Genomic DNA, 17,649 nt, shown 5'->3' on the forward strand with positions numbered 1-17,649 from the left:
GACGTGTACGATGGTGTGATGCTGAGCGATCGCAATGTAAAAGTTGAGCGGACGCGTGCGTGTCGCAATTCGTGGAACGAGGTGAGGGAGCTCGAGGTGGGATGCAACGTGGTAGGGGTGTAGCGGCGACAGAAAGCGGAGAAGAAACGGTTGCGAGCTCACTGCTGACAGCAGAACAGCAAGTTTGGGATGCAAATGTCTTGGAGAGCTCTGGGATACTTGGGTGTAGGCAGTGGGTGTGCGGTTGATAGCGCAGATGTTTGTTGTGGTTTTGTGTCCAGGTCGCGAGCGGTGCGGGCCTCTTCGAGAGAGCCCTGGGAGATGCGCGCCAAGAACTGCTGCGGGAACGAGTGCCTAGTCGCTGCGTCATATTAGGGTCCAGCACATGTGACTTCAGCCTGCACTTCAACTAAAGCCGCAACTTCACAGTAATCACAACATGATTGCGCATGGATGGGAATCAGACCATATCGCGTGATGGTGGCAGCCTTGGTTTCTTGCTAGGCAACCGCGCCACAAATGACCTTCAGATGACCTCTAGATTAGGAAGTCGCAAACAACGCCCTGCAATGCTTCGGATTGGCTTCCCAAACGCCTCGTACGGTTTGCAGACATGTACAAAAACTACACAACTCAGATCTTGCAAAGCGAAGCGATCGTTTCGCCTAGACTGTCACTGCTCCATGCAGCTACCTTCTCCCGGTCGCACGTTTCATAGACACGCCCAGCCAATGTCCTCAGAGCGCGATGTCGCGGATCATGGCCATCAAGCATCATCTGGATCCACGGGATAAGCCCGCATCTCGTGATGAGCGTCGTACTGCCTTCCACATGTGTCGCTCGCAGCAGTAGCCTCACGATCTTGTCCTTTGCCGACGCAGGACAAGATCGGGAGCTGTAATGAGTCAACAGCTGCTCAAATATATTGCTCCTCCTAAACAGTTCCATATCTGCAGGTGTCCGTAGACTGTCCAGGAGATAGTCGAAGTACCAGTCCACTTCCTTATGGTAGGTAGTATCGTCGTCCGGTTGACTGGCAACGATGCGATGCCAAAAGAAGCGCAGTAAGGAATGGACATCCCAGGCTGGGGACGCCGTGAGGAAGTTGTTCACTGTGCTAAAGAGCGAGTTTGTGGGATCCGCTACAATGCTAGCACAACGAGCGGCTAATACACCTCCAACGTACGGGAAAGCTTCAGCACCTGCCGGATCCACAGACTCCAAGACCTCGCAGAGGAGAAGGTAGAGTTGCTGAAGATCCCAGTCCGGAATGACTCCTTGCTGTCCAGTAGCTGTGTCGCCTTCCCCGGGTACGTCACGACTGCTGGTTTTAATAGTCGCAATGACACGTCGAATGTTGCTGATGGCTTGTATGCGGATCTCGGGGTGCTCGGAGCAAAGGCACAGCAGTAGTTCCCCAATGTCTCCATCGTCAATTGCTTCACTCAGCTCTTTCTTCCTCCAACGTGTGAGTCCAGTGTGCTTCTTGTCTTCGACGGGTGGTCTCTCAAGATCGACGGCAGACCTGATCTTGGCATGCTGCTCAGCCTCTTCCGTAGGCCTTGGAACCGGCGACGTGGATGATCTATCTGAGCCGCTGAAGTCTGCCCCGGTTGCCAACTTCAGGGCCTCCTTCGCTCTTTCCTTGCCCATTTTCCACAAGAAGGCATCCTTCAGCACCTCTTTGTATGCCACGTTTGCTGATTCTACCAGTGCGTCGCGTACATATTCCAGTGCTGTCTCGTCTTCGCCAATCAGCTTGAGGAGGTATAGAAGTCTTGACAGCCACTGAGCAATGGCATCCGCCGTGTTATTTGTGGCTGTCTCCCCACCTTTGAAGGGCCATTGTTCTACTAGTGTCATGAGCAAGTTACTGAATGGCCCAAGCCCATTGGTAGATTGCGCAGTGCGGCCACACATGACATCTAAATCATCAAAGTACTTGATAGGCACCTTGGTAAACCGCGCGCAGCAGTCGTCCAGGAACTCAAGGACGTCGGTGGAAGGCATCGCTGGCCCAGATGTCGATCCCAAACTAGCAATAAGCGCATCGAGCGCATCGGGCGAAGTCTTGGTCTGCAGCATTTCTTGGTCGTTCAAAATGTCGCTCAAGAGAGACCTAATGCCTATATACAGTTCACTCTCTTTCGAAGTCACCAGCAGCTTGAGAAGTGTTACGAATGGCGAGTATTGGAGTGATTCTACACAGGTTAGTAATGGTAGTCCAATGGAGAAAAGAATACATACTTTGCTTTTGCCACCAACGCATAGCTGGAGAAAGCTTCGCCATCTGTATCCAGTGCTCGAGCTCCATGATACGGAAAACCTTATCTTCGGGCGAAGCTGTGGGCTTGTCGGCCTCTACCAATGCGTTACACAACGGTAGCGAAACATCGAATTTCTCTTGTAGCGCAACTTGGGGTGTGGCTTCGTAGTAAAGCCGTAGCAGCCTGGTGATCGATTCCCGCTTCATGTCTTTCAGACCAGGTTTCTTGAGTGCCAAAAAGACAGTGCGAATCGGAGGGCAACGTCTGCTGACCTCTGAAACTAGGCGCTTGGCTGCTTGCTCCCACTGTTTCGAGGATCTGGTAGCACTGGCATTGTTGAGCTCCTGGAGAACGGCCTGTAGCTTCTGGAGCGCTACGATTAGAACTCGGATGGCGAAGAGCTGGATGAGGTCGGAGTTATGGTTGAGACATTTGGTAAGCACTTGCTGATTCAGAGGCTGTGGAAGGATGCTGTTCATTAGGACCGGTACCGGCGGTGGATGGTCGCGGAAGTTCCTCTTCGCACCAAAGTATCTGGGCACAGGGAGCTGGATAGCTTGATACAAGAATGCGGAGTATCCTATCCATGTCGAAGTAAGCTTTGGATCGTAGGTGAAGTCGCGTCGTTTGACGAAGTAATCTGCCACCAGCTCAGGACAGGCTCGAAAGATATCGATGACAAGCTCTTGATGGAACGTATTTGCGTATGGCCTCTGGCTCTGTATAAACTCTGACAGAATGATGTTCCGCACTTTAACATTCTTGCTGTAGTTGTCGACTGACTCCAGGCCCAGATCGTTACCATAGTCAGCTGCATCTTCCAGCTCGCCTTCGTCGTCATCAAACGTTGACGGGTAGAAGCCCTGTGTTGGCAGCATAACACCGTAAGCAGGGTCGGTGCAGACTAAGCGAAGGAAATCGTGAGCGAGCTGATCAGGTGCTTTCTGTCCTTCAGAAAGCGAGCCTTCCTCCACCTCATAGCTGTACAGACTGGCTATACGCGAGAGTGCCTTGCCGTTCAATATTCTACTCTTGGTATGCCTTGCAATAGTCTTGTCTTGGAAAACATGGCTCGTGAATACATCGAGGATTTCGTAGATGAGGAACGGCGGGTCTGCGCGGATGTGATCGAAGACGGCACGGACGACGTTGGTGTTGGAGAGTATTTCGCTCTTTGCCCGCTCGTCCTGATACCTCAAGTGCATCAGAAGATACCTGATGGCTGTAGTGCGAATGCTGGGTTTCTTGACATGGTCTGCCGCCGACTGCTCTCTTCCAAGATTCATGTTCCTTCCAAGTATCTTTGGCTCGAGCGTAAAGTCTCTTTTGGCGTATACGGCCCTCGCGTGCGCACCTTCGTTGAACCGAGTAAGCTCTGTGAGCAGTCGCAATGCCGGCGCGATAACGCTCTCCTCCTTGGGTGCCGCTGAGGTGCTTCGGACGAAACGACGAGCGACCGATGGCTGCAGCAGAGTCTTGGCCAGCAGTGTGCCGTACTCGAGCAAATCGCCATGGCTGGCAAAAACCTTGAACAGGAGCGCGAGCACAGCTGTTACCTGGGAGACAACAGCGCTGTAGTTGGTTTCGACAGCATGGTCCCATCCCTGGATGAGGTTCTGCAGGAATGTCTTTTCCTTCTCATCTTGCCCTCTTCCTTTCTGTGTGTCCAGGTATTCACGGAGAATGGCTCGCTTGCGGGGCACGTCGTGCTCATCGGTCGGGTAGAGGATCGAATCGAGGAATCGCTTGAAAGTACTTAGGCCTAATTGTGTCAGCCGTTTGATCAAATACAGAACTTGGTCGTACCTACCACTTCGAAAGCCGCCCGAGGAGCTCTGGTCGAAGAACAGCGCATTCTGTAAGTCGCGCCCAGACGTGATATCCTCGGCGGCGCCATTCGGTCGTGGTGAGTTGCGCTCGTGGGTGTCGTCGATTCGTTGACGCTTCGAGTCGCGGTCAGAGCGCGCACTCTTGGTATTGGCCTCGAAAGCCGACCTTTTGCCCATGTCTCATATCCTGTCGCAAACACGGTCGCATGTGTTCGACCTCAAAAAAGTTCTGGAAGTTCTCAGCGGGAGCATGCAGGGATTAACGCGCTAGCCAGGGTCAATGCGCGCTCCAATCGGCCAACGTCAGTCATCACTCCGCAATCCACATCTCCCACCTTTCCAACACCTCACCTTCGTTTCATTGCAACACTGCAACATCGGCCAGCATTCGACACGTAGTCGGCCATGTATCTCGACTATTTGACGTCTTTAGACAACTGCGGAAACCAGCATGTAACGTCTTCTGGATGTCTCCGAGCAGCATAGACCGAGACGAACATAACCTCCTCTCTTCGTGATCATGGTAAGGGTTATGTTGGCAGGGCGCTCTCTAAAGAGACCCGAATAAGAGTTCTCAAGAAGCTGTTATGACAACGCAGAGATTTGATGGCGTCAGTCAAGCCAGACTACTGCTGACACATGTCAATCGACTACCAATCTTTCACTCACAGGAAACTGTTAGCGGCAAACATCCATCCAGAAGCGCGCGCTCTGCTACTGCCCACCTCCAGAAAGACTACCTATTGGCGATCAGTTCTTCGACAATCAAAGCTTCAACTCCAACTCCGCCCTTGAGTGGCAAGAAGGCGAAAAGAAAAAGTCATTGAGAAATCGCAAGAATTGTGAAAGGAGTCCGTACTGATATCAGGACATGTTCTCTGTAGTTAGCAACAGGCCTCTCGTCTGACGAGCTTTCCAGGCAGGAGCGAGACTCAATCACACAGCACAACATGGAGCCTTATAATCGCAGAACCTATTACTTGAGAGAGAAACTTAAAGCGAATTTAGGAGCAATCGAATCCATGCCATAGTGATAGTTGATATCAACAACACGCGCTTCAACCGCGCATCAGAGCCCTTGCATATAGTTCGGCGAATTTAATCGAATCGAACACATGTAGCAATACACCACGCACTTCCTTTATTCTTTCCATTGTTTTGACATATTTGTTATATCGTCTACTTGATCCGAAGCAAAACCACCCATCTTCTCCTCCAATTACAAGATCCTAGGGTGACAAGACCAAGATGCGACCGTGACTCTATTGGGCAAACGGGCAAGGCTCAACGTGTTTCTTCTAATGGTGATGGGGGATGGGACAAAGACCACGTTCATGATGGTATTGACCGAGGCGGGAAAATGCAGATATACAAGGAAAGAGCAAATGACACAAACTCCAAATATGCCGCAATGTCGCGATACCATGCAGACGATTTGAGCGATGGGAGATGAAGTCGTCATAATGGCCCGAAGCCCTGTGCAACGAGCAAAGTATGGTCCGAGATTATAACGCCGTATAAAGTTTTGGTTGTAAGTTTGCCGCTAAACGAGAAAATCCGGGGTATCATGCAGCGACGTGAAAAGGGAAAACAAGAGGTCAAGGAGAGAGAGCGAAAGCGGGGACGATTGATGGATTTGGAATATTGATTTGTGCGTGTTTTTTGGCATTATCGTTTTAAAGGCTTGTGGAACTTTGAGCCGGAGCTTATCGAGTTGTTCTTCTCGCGAATCTGTATGGTCGGGGGTGGTTCTTGGTTCTTGACGGATAGGATGGCGGAGATGGCGAGGGTGATGAGTGTGAGAAGCTCTGCGGAGGCTGCGCCAATGGCGGTGTAGAATGCGACGCCCTGGAGACTGTGTTAGCGGCGTGAAGTTGAACTCGAAAGGGCGCTGTCTTACCTGCTCTTCACATACGGCGCGGTATTGGTAGCGGCCATTGGTCAAGACATTCGCGTTGGTGCACGAGTATCTTCCCAAGCTGGCCTTGCTAGCCTTGTCCAAGAGATTGAAGACGACCAGCGCTGTGATCCACATGATGACTCCGAAGCTGCCAGCGACAATGCGGTAGACGTCGCGTGAGCGAAAGGGTCGGCGGAAGGAGCGCTTGAAGGAGAGGGTGAGGATGGCGACCGAGGCGAGGAAGTTGCCGGCGGCAATGGCGAAGAGGATGATGGTAGGCGCGAGGTTGGTATGGGCAGGCCAGACCATGGGCAGTTCGCCTTTGCGCAGGTCGATGTAGCGATTGCCGCGGTAGATTTCAAACGTGTGCATGAGCATGCAGACGACTGCGCCGCTCAGGACGATGATGAGCAGGCGGAGACATGACCGGACCCGACTGAGCCAATGCGCCCGCGACGAGATGGCGAGCTCTAGAGGCATTGGCAACCTCTTGAACCTGGAGTCGCCGTAGTCCTCGGCCTTGGGGTACGAAGAGGAGGAGCCGACGAGGCGCGCGAAGTTGTAGGGAGTTGGCGGGGGCGGCGACGAGGTGGAGGGTAGGGTCGTGGTAGTAGTGCAAGTCTGGGCAGAGCTAACAAGACAGGTCGTCGTGGTGGATGTGGAGGGATTGGACGCGAAGTAAGCTCTGGCCATGATCTTGGGAGAGGTGTCGGCACAGGCGTGGCTGCTGGGCGGCGCGCACCCCTCGAGCTGCTAATGTCGCCGTGGAGATGTGCCGCGACGGAGAGTAGAGAGTCACGGCGGGCCCAGAGCAGAGGACATGTGTCGGAGCAGGACGAGGTGCAATGGACGCGGCGGGAAGAAGTGGCCGTGACATGCCCCCTAGCCCTAAGCAACCACCTTAACGAGGCTGAGTCCCGCCCACGCTTGTTGAGCGCTGCCGATCGGCTTTACGTCGAGACTCTGCATGCGCCAGACGCGTCGGGTTTAGTATTTACGCGAATTCATTCGTGCGCCTCTGTCGCGAACCACTCATGCATCCATAGTTACGCCCCCTTCTCGGCGACGTAGTCACTTGCCGTCGAGCATCGTGAAGTTGCTCAGGCAGATTTCGAGCAAGCGCCACCTGCACTAGCGAAATGATCCAGAATAGTCAGATTGCGCCTTCTTCATTGGCCCCGCGTTTCACCCACGCCTCCAGAGTATATGTCCGTCATACGGTTGCGCCTCCGTCTATAATCATCCATCGCAGCAACACCGCACTCGCGCTTACTTGGAGTGCACTGCTTGATGTGCATGCGACAGTGGCCCACTCCAAGCCCATGCTGCCAAGCAACACCTCTTTTTGCTCCGGACTTCTTCGCCATCATACTGAGATCACATATCCCCAGCATCGTCTTATTGAGCGTGAGACGCGCGTTCGTCGAAAAAAGGCGTCCAATGGTATCCTCGTCTCCGGCAGGGGTGTGCGGGCCGCTATTGACTCGAGTACAGTAGCCAGCGCCCAGGAACCACTTTCAAGAACACCGCGCGCAGTTTCAAGCGGCCCTCTGCCCGTCAGTAGCATGGGGATGGTTACATTTCTCTGCACAGCATCGGTGCAGCAGTTAGGACCCGAGTTCGTATCTGACCTGACATCTGGGCTGTGTAAACACCGATTACACGCCAAGCTGTCGCCCCGCATAGCCACGGACCCCACGGCAACGCAGGCAGACTTGACGTTGTCGCCTGATGCAACTATTCGCGAATGCCCACTCATACGCTCGACGTGTGCGGCATTGTCTTCCGAGGATAGAACAGCTTCCTGTTTTTGACACTCGATGCATGGCGAAAACCGTTAGCCTGCATGTGGGCCATCTGAATCAATCGCTGCAGGCGGTACCCATGTGCCTGTCGTCACTGTGCAGCAACCATGCTGTACAAGGATGTGAAGAACTTGATCACCACACAAAACCCATCCTGCTTTGCTGGTTCGAACGCGCTAACTTTGCATGATTCTGTTACTGCCTAACATACTGCACATCATACCGTAAAAGGACGAAATGAATGCAGCTTCTTTTGGCTGCTAAGATACTACTCATTGACGCGCAGAGGACTTACTCTTGTTCGGTCACACACTCGTCAAACAACTCTTCAAATCCAGACGAGGCCTGCATCACATCCTGCTTTTCCTTCGCCCAGGCTTCCGCTAGTCCGTCCGTCTCAGTAGCTTGCATAATCGAGTCCAGCATAGCGACCGATTCCTGTATTTGGCTTGTGATTTCCTCGACGTCCTGACTACCAGCCTTCTTCCGTTCTTCTACACACCGAGCCCATAGCAAACATATGCCCATCATGACTAATCCCCTATATCCCGGTAGCCTAGGCCACGCATTAAGCAGTACGCTTTGCAACCCTTTCAATGCTGAAAGAAGAAGGGGCTTGTGACTAAGTGCGAATGGCTCCTGCAGTATAGCCGAGATCAGAGGCAAAAGGTCGCGAAGGTGCTTGACGCAATCAATGCCCATGTGGCCTAATAATACGGGAACGTATGACATGATCAAGGTGGCCAATTCCGGGTACGACGAGGGTGTAGGGAAATGTGCAAGAGGAGAGAGGACCCCTTCACGCAAGATTTTGTCCAAGAAGCGTTCTCGGAAGTGGGCTTTGCTGGTGTCTGTCGGAAGGAGCTGGGCGAGTGGGATGATAGCGGGGAACACTTCTCTGAAAAGGGTGACAGATTCGCTTTCCGGTGTGATGGAAGGGATGTAGGTGAACATGGGGAACAGAGCCTCAGTAAAGATGTTGTGATACCCAGTGCGTTGCAGGAAGCTTGTGGAACTCTGCATGGCTATCGGTGGCTTCTTCGCATGGTCCATCCCGCTCTTCTGGTGCAGATTCTCGAGCAGCAGACTGAGCATGCGGCACCCTCTCGCTTTCCATTTTATATCAAAGTCATCCATCATCTTCAGTATTGGAGGCATCAGCAAATGCCATTTCGCTTCTATCGTCTTCCGGTCGAGTGTGCTGATCGCCCACTCTAGCAAGTCCAAGGCATACTGGTTCACAGTGTCTTTCCAAGGGGCCGGTTGCCGCGAGGCTTCCAGCGCATTCGACGTGGGCTTATTCTGCGGAAAGAGAGGTGGGATGGTAAGCTGAAGAAAGTGATGTGCCAGGCGAAGGGAAAGCTCACTATCAGTTTTTCCGTCCCTAGAAGCCTTTACGGCCTCGATGGCGGCGGCCGGATCAGTCTTGTCAGGATTGCGTAGCTGCCAGGCCATAACAACGTCAAGAGCGTCCTTCATCCAAGGGCCGGGCTTGGTACCGAGTGCCTTGGCAAGATCTGTACCTTTGAGAAGAGGCCTGAACGTATCGACATCAAGAATATTGAGCTCGGTAACACGGGCAAGGAAGCTATCATATGATCGAAGAATTTCTAGAGATAATTAGCAGTGTTCAAGTCGGCAAATTAGCAAACACATACCATCTTTTGACACTCGTCCAAGCACAAGCTCGTAGACGAGGTTCATAAAGACTTGCGTCCTCCAGGTCGAGCCCCAACGACGGATAGCCATGCCCAAAGTATCCCTGGCAGTAGCATCATCTGTCGGGTTGATGGTATCCGGTCTCCGAAGGCCCTTGGCGCACCGAGCGACGACGCTGCGGATCTCCTCGCTGTTGCTCAAAGAAGAAGCAATGACATCGCAGACCTTATTCGGGGCTTTGAAGCCTTCGCGAGCTACTAGATAAGCAGCGAAATAGGGTCGCTGTAGTGGCTTCTGATGAGGTATTGTGGGTGCATCCACCCAGGGCACCATGGTTGCGCAAACCCAAGCTAGATACCTCTCGTCCTCACTTCTCAGTAGGGTATCTGGAATAGCAGCTGGTATATCGGCGTTTCTCTCGATGAACGACTCAACAAAGTTGTATGCTGGCTTGAAGTAGGCTGTGTCCGGTTCAGAAGGTAGCTCGCGGGTAGGATCTGTGAAGACTGTCCTGTAAAGGCCAAATTGATCGATCAGCTCTAGAGCCATACGTGGTCTGGGACCCTTCAACATCTTCTCGAGCTCTATCCCGACTCTTTCACGACTGATTTTGATCTTCAAGACGTCTTGTATCTCTGCGTTGCCCATAGCCTTTGCTGTCTCCGGCTCAATCGTGTAATCGAGGCGACTAGCAAAGCGTATCAGCCGCAGTACCCGGAGCGGGTCATCCTTGAAGGTCTGGTAAGGCTCGAGTGGAGTGCGGATGATCCTGGAAGCCATGTCTTCGTGTCCCCGTCCAGTGAAGTCTTCGACCTGACAAGTGTGAAGATTATAGAACATGGCATTGACGGTAGCGTCGCGCCGCATAGCGTCTTCTTCCGCTGTACCAAATTCCATCTCTGGGTTACGAGAGACTTCGTTATATGTCTCCTTCCTCAGATTGACAAGGTCCAAGTCGATACCCATGATCTTGGTGGTTGCGGTCTCGAGGTTCTTTGACTTTTCGGGATTCGCCTCAATCTTGTGCAGCCCCGGTGCAATCTTCTTCGTCTTGTCGCGTCCACTGAGGGCGTCATTTTCGTCGATTAGACCGTGCTTTTCAGCATTGCCTGGTATCTCGAGATACTCTTGCATCTTCAAGCCGAAATGCTCGCCAGTCATCTTATTGATGGCAACGTCGATGTCATGACTGCCAAGTTTGAGGAGCTTGTCGCGCACCCATCCGCCAGTCCAACGCAATACAATCTTTTCCTTCACTAGCTCTTCTGGAACCTGCACACCAGTGACATCGCCGCTTGAGGGTGCTTCATCTATGTAAGCAGCCACATCCAGTAGAAGCTGTCTAAGCTTTGATTCGATTTCGGTGAGCTCTAACTGGGTTGATTCAGGTTTGTTTGTCGACGCCATAGTTCTGTAGGGGTGAATGAATTTGGGTGGGGGCCGGCCAATTTTGCGCCGTTTAGCGTTTGGTTGTTGGTATTCGGATGGTGAGCTGGTCCGGGACATACGAGTTGGTTGTAGAGTAAGAGCAGAGAAGGTTCTGGAAACCAGAAGCGATCGTGAGAGTGGCCGAAGTGTGGGTGCAGGGAAGTCACGTTTGTACAGTAGTGAAAATGTCCGCGTTGAACAGATGGAGGCTCGACTCATCAACGACATGCATGTGAGTCAGAAGGATTGCTGCGATGAGTTTCTAGCTCGCAAAGGGCCGTAAGGACAGACAAGAAGGTGGAAGTGTGCGTTGTGCGCTATGTTTGCAGACACATGTGAGACGATGAAGACCGGTTGTGTGCTGATGGAGATGCCGCATTTCGTCCAGTCACAAAGCTCAGCGGCCGCAACCGCGATGATGCACCACCCAACGTCGTCACACTCGCGCAGCTACAAACGGCCGGCTGAGTAAAGGAGAGCTTCACTGCTGCCAAGTCCAGCACACGACAATCAGAATACATGCCGACTGCCTCAGAACTTCCGCGCGCATCCAGAACCCCGCGGGCGCAGCGCCCTAGCCTCTCATGACGCCGCCTCAGGATGCCACGCCGAAACCCCCAAAGTACCCAGCCGATGTGGAGGCGTCGATGATACTGCCCAAACAGCGCGCATCCCCGGCTTCCTCTCTCGCAAGCCTCCCCTACCGCCGCTCCAACCCAAGCCTCTCCAAGCTGTTCGAGTCCACCACGAGCATATCCACATCGCGCCCCAATTCCGGCACCGCAACCCCCACCCAAAGCACCGTACAGGGCTCCGTCTTCTCGCCTGGCTCACGACTGAGTGGGACAGGGACGCCGAACAGCCTGCCGCCGGGAGTATCGGACGAGTACCGTGCCCTTATACAACGGGCGTTTGTGCCATGCGTCGCAGTGCTTGCGGATGCAGAGACGGAAGAGCTGATTCAGGGCAAGGGGTTGGAGGGCGGGCTACTACAACTGCTGCGGCCATTTGGAGAGGCAGTACCCGGCAAGGTCACGATTCGAGATAGCAATGGGGCAAGCAAGAGCTGGGAGGACTTTGGTGTGCGCTTCATAGGCGTCGACGATGCATATCCAGACTTGCGCGTGGACACAGGTGGTCAACGGACATCTTCGAGCTCTACACGGCGACCACGACGGTCAGGAGGCGATGTGTCACAAATCGAAGAGCTAGTCGACAGACATCTGCAGTACTCCGAGTTCAACAGACAATCCCCCGTGTCCGACTACATGAGCAAGGGCGACGCAACAGCCACGCAGACAGACGGCACCGCTTCACCATTTCATACTCTCTACCTACGGAGGCTGTTATCAGGATTACCGGTAGTACCTCACGAAACCTTCTCCCACCCCGTGGCTGGCATAATAGCCATCTCATCACGGAATCCACACCCTATAGAAGAGCTGCGGAGACTTTACAATCGGCAGCATGACGGCGATCTTCGTTTTCCGCAATGGGTAGAGAACGACTTCTTACGATATTACGTCTTGATACATGATGAAGAGACAGGGGACATCGCCAAGTCCAACCAGACATTCGATTCGATGAAACGTCATTTTGGTTTGCACTGCCACTTACTGCGACTGAAGAGTCAGCAATGTATAGCTTCAGACGATGACAGCGTGCGTTTGCCGACGTGCGAATGGATGTCTGCAGGAGAAGAGCTAGCAGAAATTCAGAGGCGAGGTAATTCTGACAGTGCAAACCTGATATCAACCCTGCGTGCTTACTATACATACAGAAACCACAGACGATATAACAGACCCAACACCCTACTTCCCCGACTCCGACATCAGCAGCTTGCGAACCTTCATCCGTGAACTAGTCACACAATCCATAATACCCAACATGGAGCGCAGCGTCTCAACCTGGAACGAGCAGATCCTGTCCCGACGCCGCGGTCTGTCTGGCCGCTTCATGTCTCTATCGAAACGTTGGACACCCTTTGGCGGCTCAAGAACCTCCTCATCATCCTCGACTGCATCAGGAAACTCCAACTATGACAGCCTACAGGGATTCTACCGCCCCGACGCCCCGGAAGCCATCATGCGACGGCTAGCAGACTACTGCTTTATGCTGCGTGATTGGAAACTGGCATTGAGCACTTATGACATCCTAAGGACAGACTTTCAAAACGACAAAGCATGGCGGCATTACGCTGGTGCTGCTGAAATGGCCGCTTTGTCGGCTCTCATGGCACCTACACCACTATCATCGAAATCCCGCGCCGAGAACATCGATGCGTGGATAGAAGCTGCATCGTACTCGTATACCGACCGCCAACGCAGCGCAGCGCCGTACTACGCTCTCCGCACCCTCGCCCTTAGCTTCGAGCTCCTGCGCCTCCGTGGCTCCTCGGCCGCAGACGACGCCGCACGATGGGCAACCCGCATTTTGGAAACGGGTCTTGTAGGCTCGATAGGTCACGCACTCATCACCGAACGCATCTCAGCTTGCTATGCTGTGCGTACTGGCGTGGGCATGTACAAATTAGGAAGCCGACGTCGGAAGGCAGCGCTTTGGGCAGTGCTTGCCAGCGAGAACTGGTACAGGCTGGACAAGTCGCAGCAAGCGGAACGCGCTCTCGACACAGCGCTCAGGCTATACAACACCCAAGCTGAGAACGCCGATGGAGGAGCGGTCAGACTGCCATTCGAGGACATGCAGCGATTTGTGGATGAGTTGAGACAGCAGATCATGGGCTTGAGGCTGGCAAATCAGGGCTATGGTAGTGAGCGTGGAGAGGGCGATGAGGACGGTAGGCAGAGTCCGGAGGTGGAAGAGGAAGCCGAGACGTTGGATAAGAGCCCGCGGTTGCATAGGAAGAGCTTAATTGGGGTTCAGGTGCCACCTGCTGATATGGCGGGGCCTTTGAGTCCAGCGCTTGAGAGACCAAAGGGTGAGGTAGATGCCAAAGGTGAGGGCTTTGAATAGACGGTAGACATGGATAATGCTCATGACGATCAAGACGTACTCATCCATGACTTCACGCATGCTAAACATCACACACACACACACACAAATCAAGCAGCGACACGTCAACATCAGTAATGGTTTCTCATTTCTAGGTTCAGTCATATCCCAAGAGATGAGCCATCATCATCCATGTGGAAACGCAAGCGTAACCCCCAAACGCCAAAACCAGTGAACAGAGCGCGGCCCAAGCACTTTGGCACCCGTCCGTCATGCTGGCATATGCAACGATGTGTAACAGACAGCCCCTGCCAATGCTCGTATGCTATGCAAAGAAGGAAAAAGAAAATAACTCGGGAAGAATAAGCGCCCAATGTTATGCTGGGGTATCATCATCAGCGTCATCAACATGAACCGTGAATCGGTGTCCGTCGTCGTAAGGCCATCATACTACCAAGCCTACTAGGCGGTAGCGGCGGGTGTGGTCTCTGCCACGGCAACACTCTCGGGTGCTGCGTGAGCCGTCTTCTTGGGCTCTGATGGGGTTTGTGTGGGAGGTGGTGCGGGCGTAGGCGCACGAGATGTGGTGCAGGATGGAGCAGGGGAGGAAGTATCTGAGGTGCGAAGACCGCGGAGCTTGATGGTGAGCCTAACTGGCTTCACGGGCTCTGGTTGAGGAATCTCAGTGTTGGACCGCTGCGACGCCGCGAATCCGTTTGATTCATCTGACGAGCTCTCGGTGCCCTCTGGTGTAGAGTCGGAGTCGAAGAGCGGCAGGGGCGAGCGACGCTTTCGTGAGCGGCGGCGCTGGTCATCATCGTCACCGTCGACACTAGGACTAGGCCGCTTCTTGGAGATGACCTGGGGTACGATGTTGACGTCAGGGGGGCCACTGTGAGGTCCGGCGATGTTGCGGACGGAAGAGTAATGCTCCCAAGTCTAATTGATACTTCAGTACTGTGCCAGTGGGGTAGTCAGTGGTGGCATGACTTACGTGATAGGCAATGTGAAGTGTCTGGCGGGTGTCCTCAGCAGCCAGATCCTCGTTCAACGTGTAGCATGTGCGGGGCGAGAAGAGGTAGGTGTAGTCAGCCTGCCAGAGGCGGACATTGACGTTGAGGGCGGAGGCAAATGCTGAGACTTCCATGTTGTCGGCCCACTCGCCGGGCTGGCCCATCTTCTCGACGTGCTCTTCAAACTGCTGTTGCAGCTGCTCTTCGGTGTAGCGTGTGGTATCGAGGCGGTTGGCGGCAGCTGCTGCAGTCTTGCGCTTGGGGTTTCTTCGCACGGTGTTGCAAGCCATGTACTGGCGGTAGAAGTCTGCACTATCCTTCATGTGCTCTATGGTGGTGGTGCGCAGCACCTCGTGCATATCTTGGTTGCCGTAGAGCTGGTCAGACAGGGCGTTGAAGAGGCAGTTGCCTTGGGCAAAGTCAGCCTTGAACATGGGAATATGGGGTAATTAAGCTCACCATCGCCACGGATCTGGCTGGCATACAGGGCATTGGCCTCGAGTATGGGGAATTCAGGCGAGTTGGCCCGCTGTCTCCGGGTAGCCATACTGCCAGGTGGTGTATCAAGCGTGCGTGTTGGACAGGAGAAGTCGGTGTAATGCAAAGAGGAAGGCACAGGAGTGAGGTGACGGGGTCATGGATGAGGGTTGAGCTTAGGTGCGACAGTTGCTATTGTAGAGAGGGCTGGGCCGGCCACGCCAAGTTGGTGAAGGTCGTGGCCGGTGAACGTGAATGATGAATATCTTTGTGACGCGCCCGAACTCTTTGAGGCTCTCGAAGGGACACGGCGACAGGGATGGCTCAGCTTGGCGAGTCGCAGGAACAACGATCTCCGCCCCGAGTCAGGACAGCTCGCGCTCAGGAGCCTGGAGAGGTACAATCAGACGTCAGCCAACCAGACACAGGGACAGCGACTTCTTGTACCTTTTCAAACGACAGAAACTAAAGCTCCAGATGGTACGGAAAAATCTTCGGCCTACATACCTCGGAGCCTGCAATGATGTCACGGACCACAGAGCTCCCCCAGCTAGCCGATGGGGCAGGCCCGACTGTTTTTCGCGATATATCGGCGGTGAAGGGCAAAAAGCGCGTGCAAATGGGCGAAAACCGAGTTTGCTCAATAGTCTGGGCAATAGCACAAAAGTGAAGGGGGCCGAGGCGAGCGTTATAATAGCTTTACAATGGTACGCAGGCCATCTGGTCAGTAAACAAAGCTCGCATGTGCGCACGCGTTTTGTCTCGTGTGCGGGAAGGAGCCAATAGGCGAGCAGGGGATACAAGGCATGACCCCGCCATCCTCATCAGGCTCCGCATCCACGGACGATAGCCAGTCCTGTTCTGTCACCCCACGGCACATTACAGGTGCGTCAAGGCAGCCATCGTTCTGACTCTGAGCTGCCAGCATGGCCAACCAGAAGAGTGTCGTAGTCGTCGGGTAAGCTCGCCTGTCAGTGCTGTCATCATATTTTGTGTTGCCCCTCCACGTCCCGTAGTAGTAATACTCAGCCTGTCGCCTATGACTCTCCAACATGTCTAATCCGTCTTGGGCGGCAATCTCAAGACCGCACTAACACCACCCCAGAGCAGGCGTCATCGGCCTCTCCACAGCCCTCGTGCTCTCCAAGCACAAGGACCTCAGCATTACCGTTGTAGCCAAGCACATGCCCGGCGACTACGACATAGAATATGCATCACCCTGGGCTGGAGCAAACTACTTTCCTGTCGGCAAGCCAGGCTCCAATCTGCAGAAATTCGAGAAAGCTACTTGGAGTGAGCTCGATCGGATTTGTCGCGAAGTGCCGGAAGCAGGCATCCATTACCAGGCGACGAGGGTCTATGGGCGAGAGAAAGATGCAGGCACTGCTACGGGGCAGTGGTTTGAGGAGTTGACCAAAGAAGACGCATGGTTCAAGGACGTTGTACCCAATGTATGTAGTGCCTATCCCAACTCGGCTTCCATACATTCATCTACCTTGCTTGCGTGAAGTCATGCTGATGCTGGTTAGTTCCGCGTACTGTCCAAATCTGAACTTCCAGAAGGCTGTGACAGGGGCACGGAGTTCACCTCAGTATGCATAAACACTGCTGTCTATCTTCCCTGGATCGTGGGACAGTGCGTGAAGGCTGGTGTGACCATCAAACGCGGTATACTCTCGCATATCTCCGAAGCAGGCAGCTTCCATACTTCGGGACATGCAAACGTCGTCGTGAACTGTACTGGTCTTCTAGCCTCCACACTCGGAGGCGTAATGGACAGTAACGTGTACCCTGGACGTGGTCAAATTGTCCTAGTGCGGAACGAGCCTGGTGTCATGGTGACGGTAAGCGGAACCGACGATGGCAGTGAAGAAGCTACGTATATCATGCAACGTGCAGTTGGTGGTGGGACAATCCTCGGAGGCTGTCTTCAACACCACTCTTGGGAATCGCAACCTGACCCCAACCTCGCACAGCGCATTATGCAACGCTCCATCGATCTATGTCCGTCGCTAGTACCGAAGACTGGGAAGGTAACTGAGCTCAGTGTCATTAGACATGGTGTTGGCCTGCGCCCTATGAGGACTGGAGGTCCAAGGGTGGAGAGAGAGAAGATTGATGGAGTTGAAGTAGTGCATAGCTATGGACATGCTGGTTATGGGTACCAAAGCGGCTGGGGAAGTGCGTGGGAAGCTGAGAAGCAGGTCTTGGATATCTTGAATGGACACGGGATAAAAGCCAAGCTCTAGTCGTGCAAAAAATGAGGATTTACAAATTTTACCTATCAATCATGTGAAAACGGACACCGACCTATCGAAA

At 53.6% G+C, this 17,649-nt stretch overlaps 6 protein-coding genes across 6 annotated transcripts; 2 read left to right on the plus strand and 4 right to left on the minus strand.

The window, feature by feature from the left end:
- Positions 1–434: 434 nt before the first annotated feature.
- On the minus strand, positions 435–4,305 carry BKA58DRAFT_350954 (ribosome 60S biogenesis N-terminal-domain-containing protein). Its single transcript, XM_046168539.1, has 3 exons — positions 4,078–4,305; positions 2,248–4,029; positions 435–2,201 (listed from the first exon to the last, which is right to left on the minus strand). The coding sequence occupies exons 1-3, from the start codon at positions 4,271–4,273 to the stop codon at positions 634–636; spliced, it is 3,546 nt and encodes a 1,181-aa protein (XP_046031130.1). The 5' UTR covers positions 4,274–4,305; the 3' UTR covers positions 435–633.
- A 1,459-nt stretch (positions 4,306–5,764) lies between these two features.
- BKA58DRAFT_306183 (uncharacterized protein) lies at positions 5,765–6,689 on the minus strand (the record flags this gene model as incomplete). Its single annotated transcript, XM_046167099.1, has 2 exons — positions 5,765–5,944; positions 5,997–6,689. 2 exons carry the CDS (start codon positions 6,687–6,689, stop codon positions 5,765–5,767), a joined length of 873 nt encoding a protein of 290 aa, XP_046031131.1.
- Positions 6,690–7,610: 921 nt separating this feature from the next.
- Positions 7,611–10,867, minus strand: BKA58DRAFT_446775 (tRNA nucleotidyltransferase; the record flags this gene model as incomplete). Its single annotated transcript, XM_046174202.1, has 3 exons — positions 7,611–7,886; positions 8,097–9,411; positions 9,460–10,867. 3 exons carry the CDS (start codon positions 10,865–10,867, stop codon positions 7,859–7,861), a joined length of 2,751 nt encoding a protein of 916 aa, XP_046031132.1. The 3' UTR covers positions 7,611–7,858.
- A 377-nt stretch (positions 10,868–11,244) lies between these two features.
- Positions 11,245–13,966, plus strand: BKA58DRAFT_328783 (ER-golgi trafficking TRAPP I complex 85 kDa subunit-domain-containing protein). Its single transcript, XM_046168125.1, has 2 exons — positions 11,245–12,613; positions 12,669–13,966. Exons 1-2 carry the CDS (start codon positions 11,473–11,475, stop codon positions 13,859–13,861), a joined length of 2,334 nt encoding a protein of 777 aa, XP_046031133.1. The 5' UTR covers positions 11,245–11,472; the 3' UTR covers positions 13,862–13,966.
- A 288-nt stretch (positions 13,967–14,254) lies between these two features.
- Positions 14,255–15,698, minus strand: BKA58DRAFT_16498 (uncharacterized protein). The gene is made up of 3 exons (XM_046165061.1): positions 15,313–15,698; positions 14,835–15,262; positions 14,255–14,779 (listed from the first exon to the last, which is right to left on the minus strand). The coding sequence occupies exons 1-3, from the start codon at positions 15,398–15,400 to the stop codon at positions 14,303–14,305; spliced, it is 993 nt and encodes a 330-aa protein (XP_046031134.1). The 5' UTR covers positions 15,401–15,698; the 3' UTR covers positions 14,255–14,302.
- A 444-nt stretch (positions 15,699–16,142) lies between these two features.
- BKA58DRAFT_16471 (FAD dependent oxidoreductase) lies at positions 16,143–17,644 on the plus strand. Its single transcript, XM_046165056.1, has 3 exons — positions 16,143–16,288; positions 16,436–16,781; positions 16,860–17,644. Exons 1-3 carry the CDS (start codon positions 16,257–16,259, stop codon positions 17,577–17,579), a joined length of 1,098 nt encoding a protein of 365 aa, XP_046031135.1. The 5' UTR covers positions 16,143–16,256; the 3' UTR covers positions 17,580–17,644.
- The last annotated feature ends 5 nt before the right edge of the window (positions 17,645–17,649 follow it).

This window comes from Alternaria rosae, assembly GCF_020736505.1.
Source record: "Alternaria rosae strain MPI-PUGE-AT-0040 chromosome Unknown BKA58scaffold_1, whole genome shotgun sequence".
Lineage (NCBI taxonomy): Eukaryota > Fungi > Ascomycota > Dothideomycetes > Pleosporales > Pleosporaceae > Alternaria > Alternaria rosae.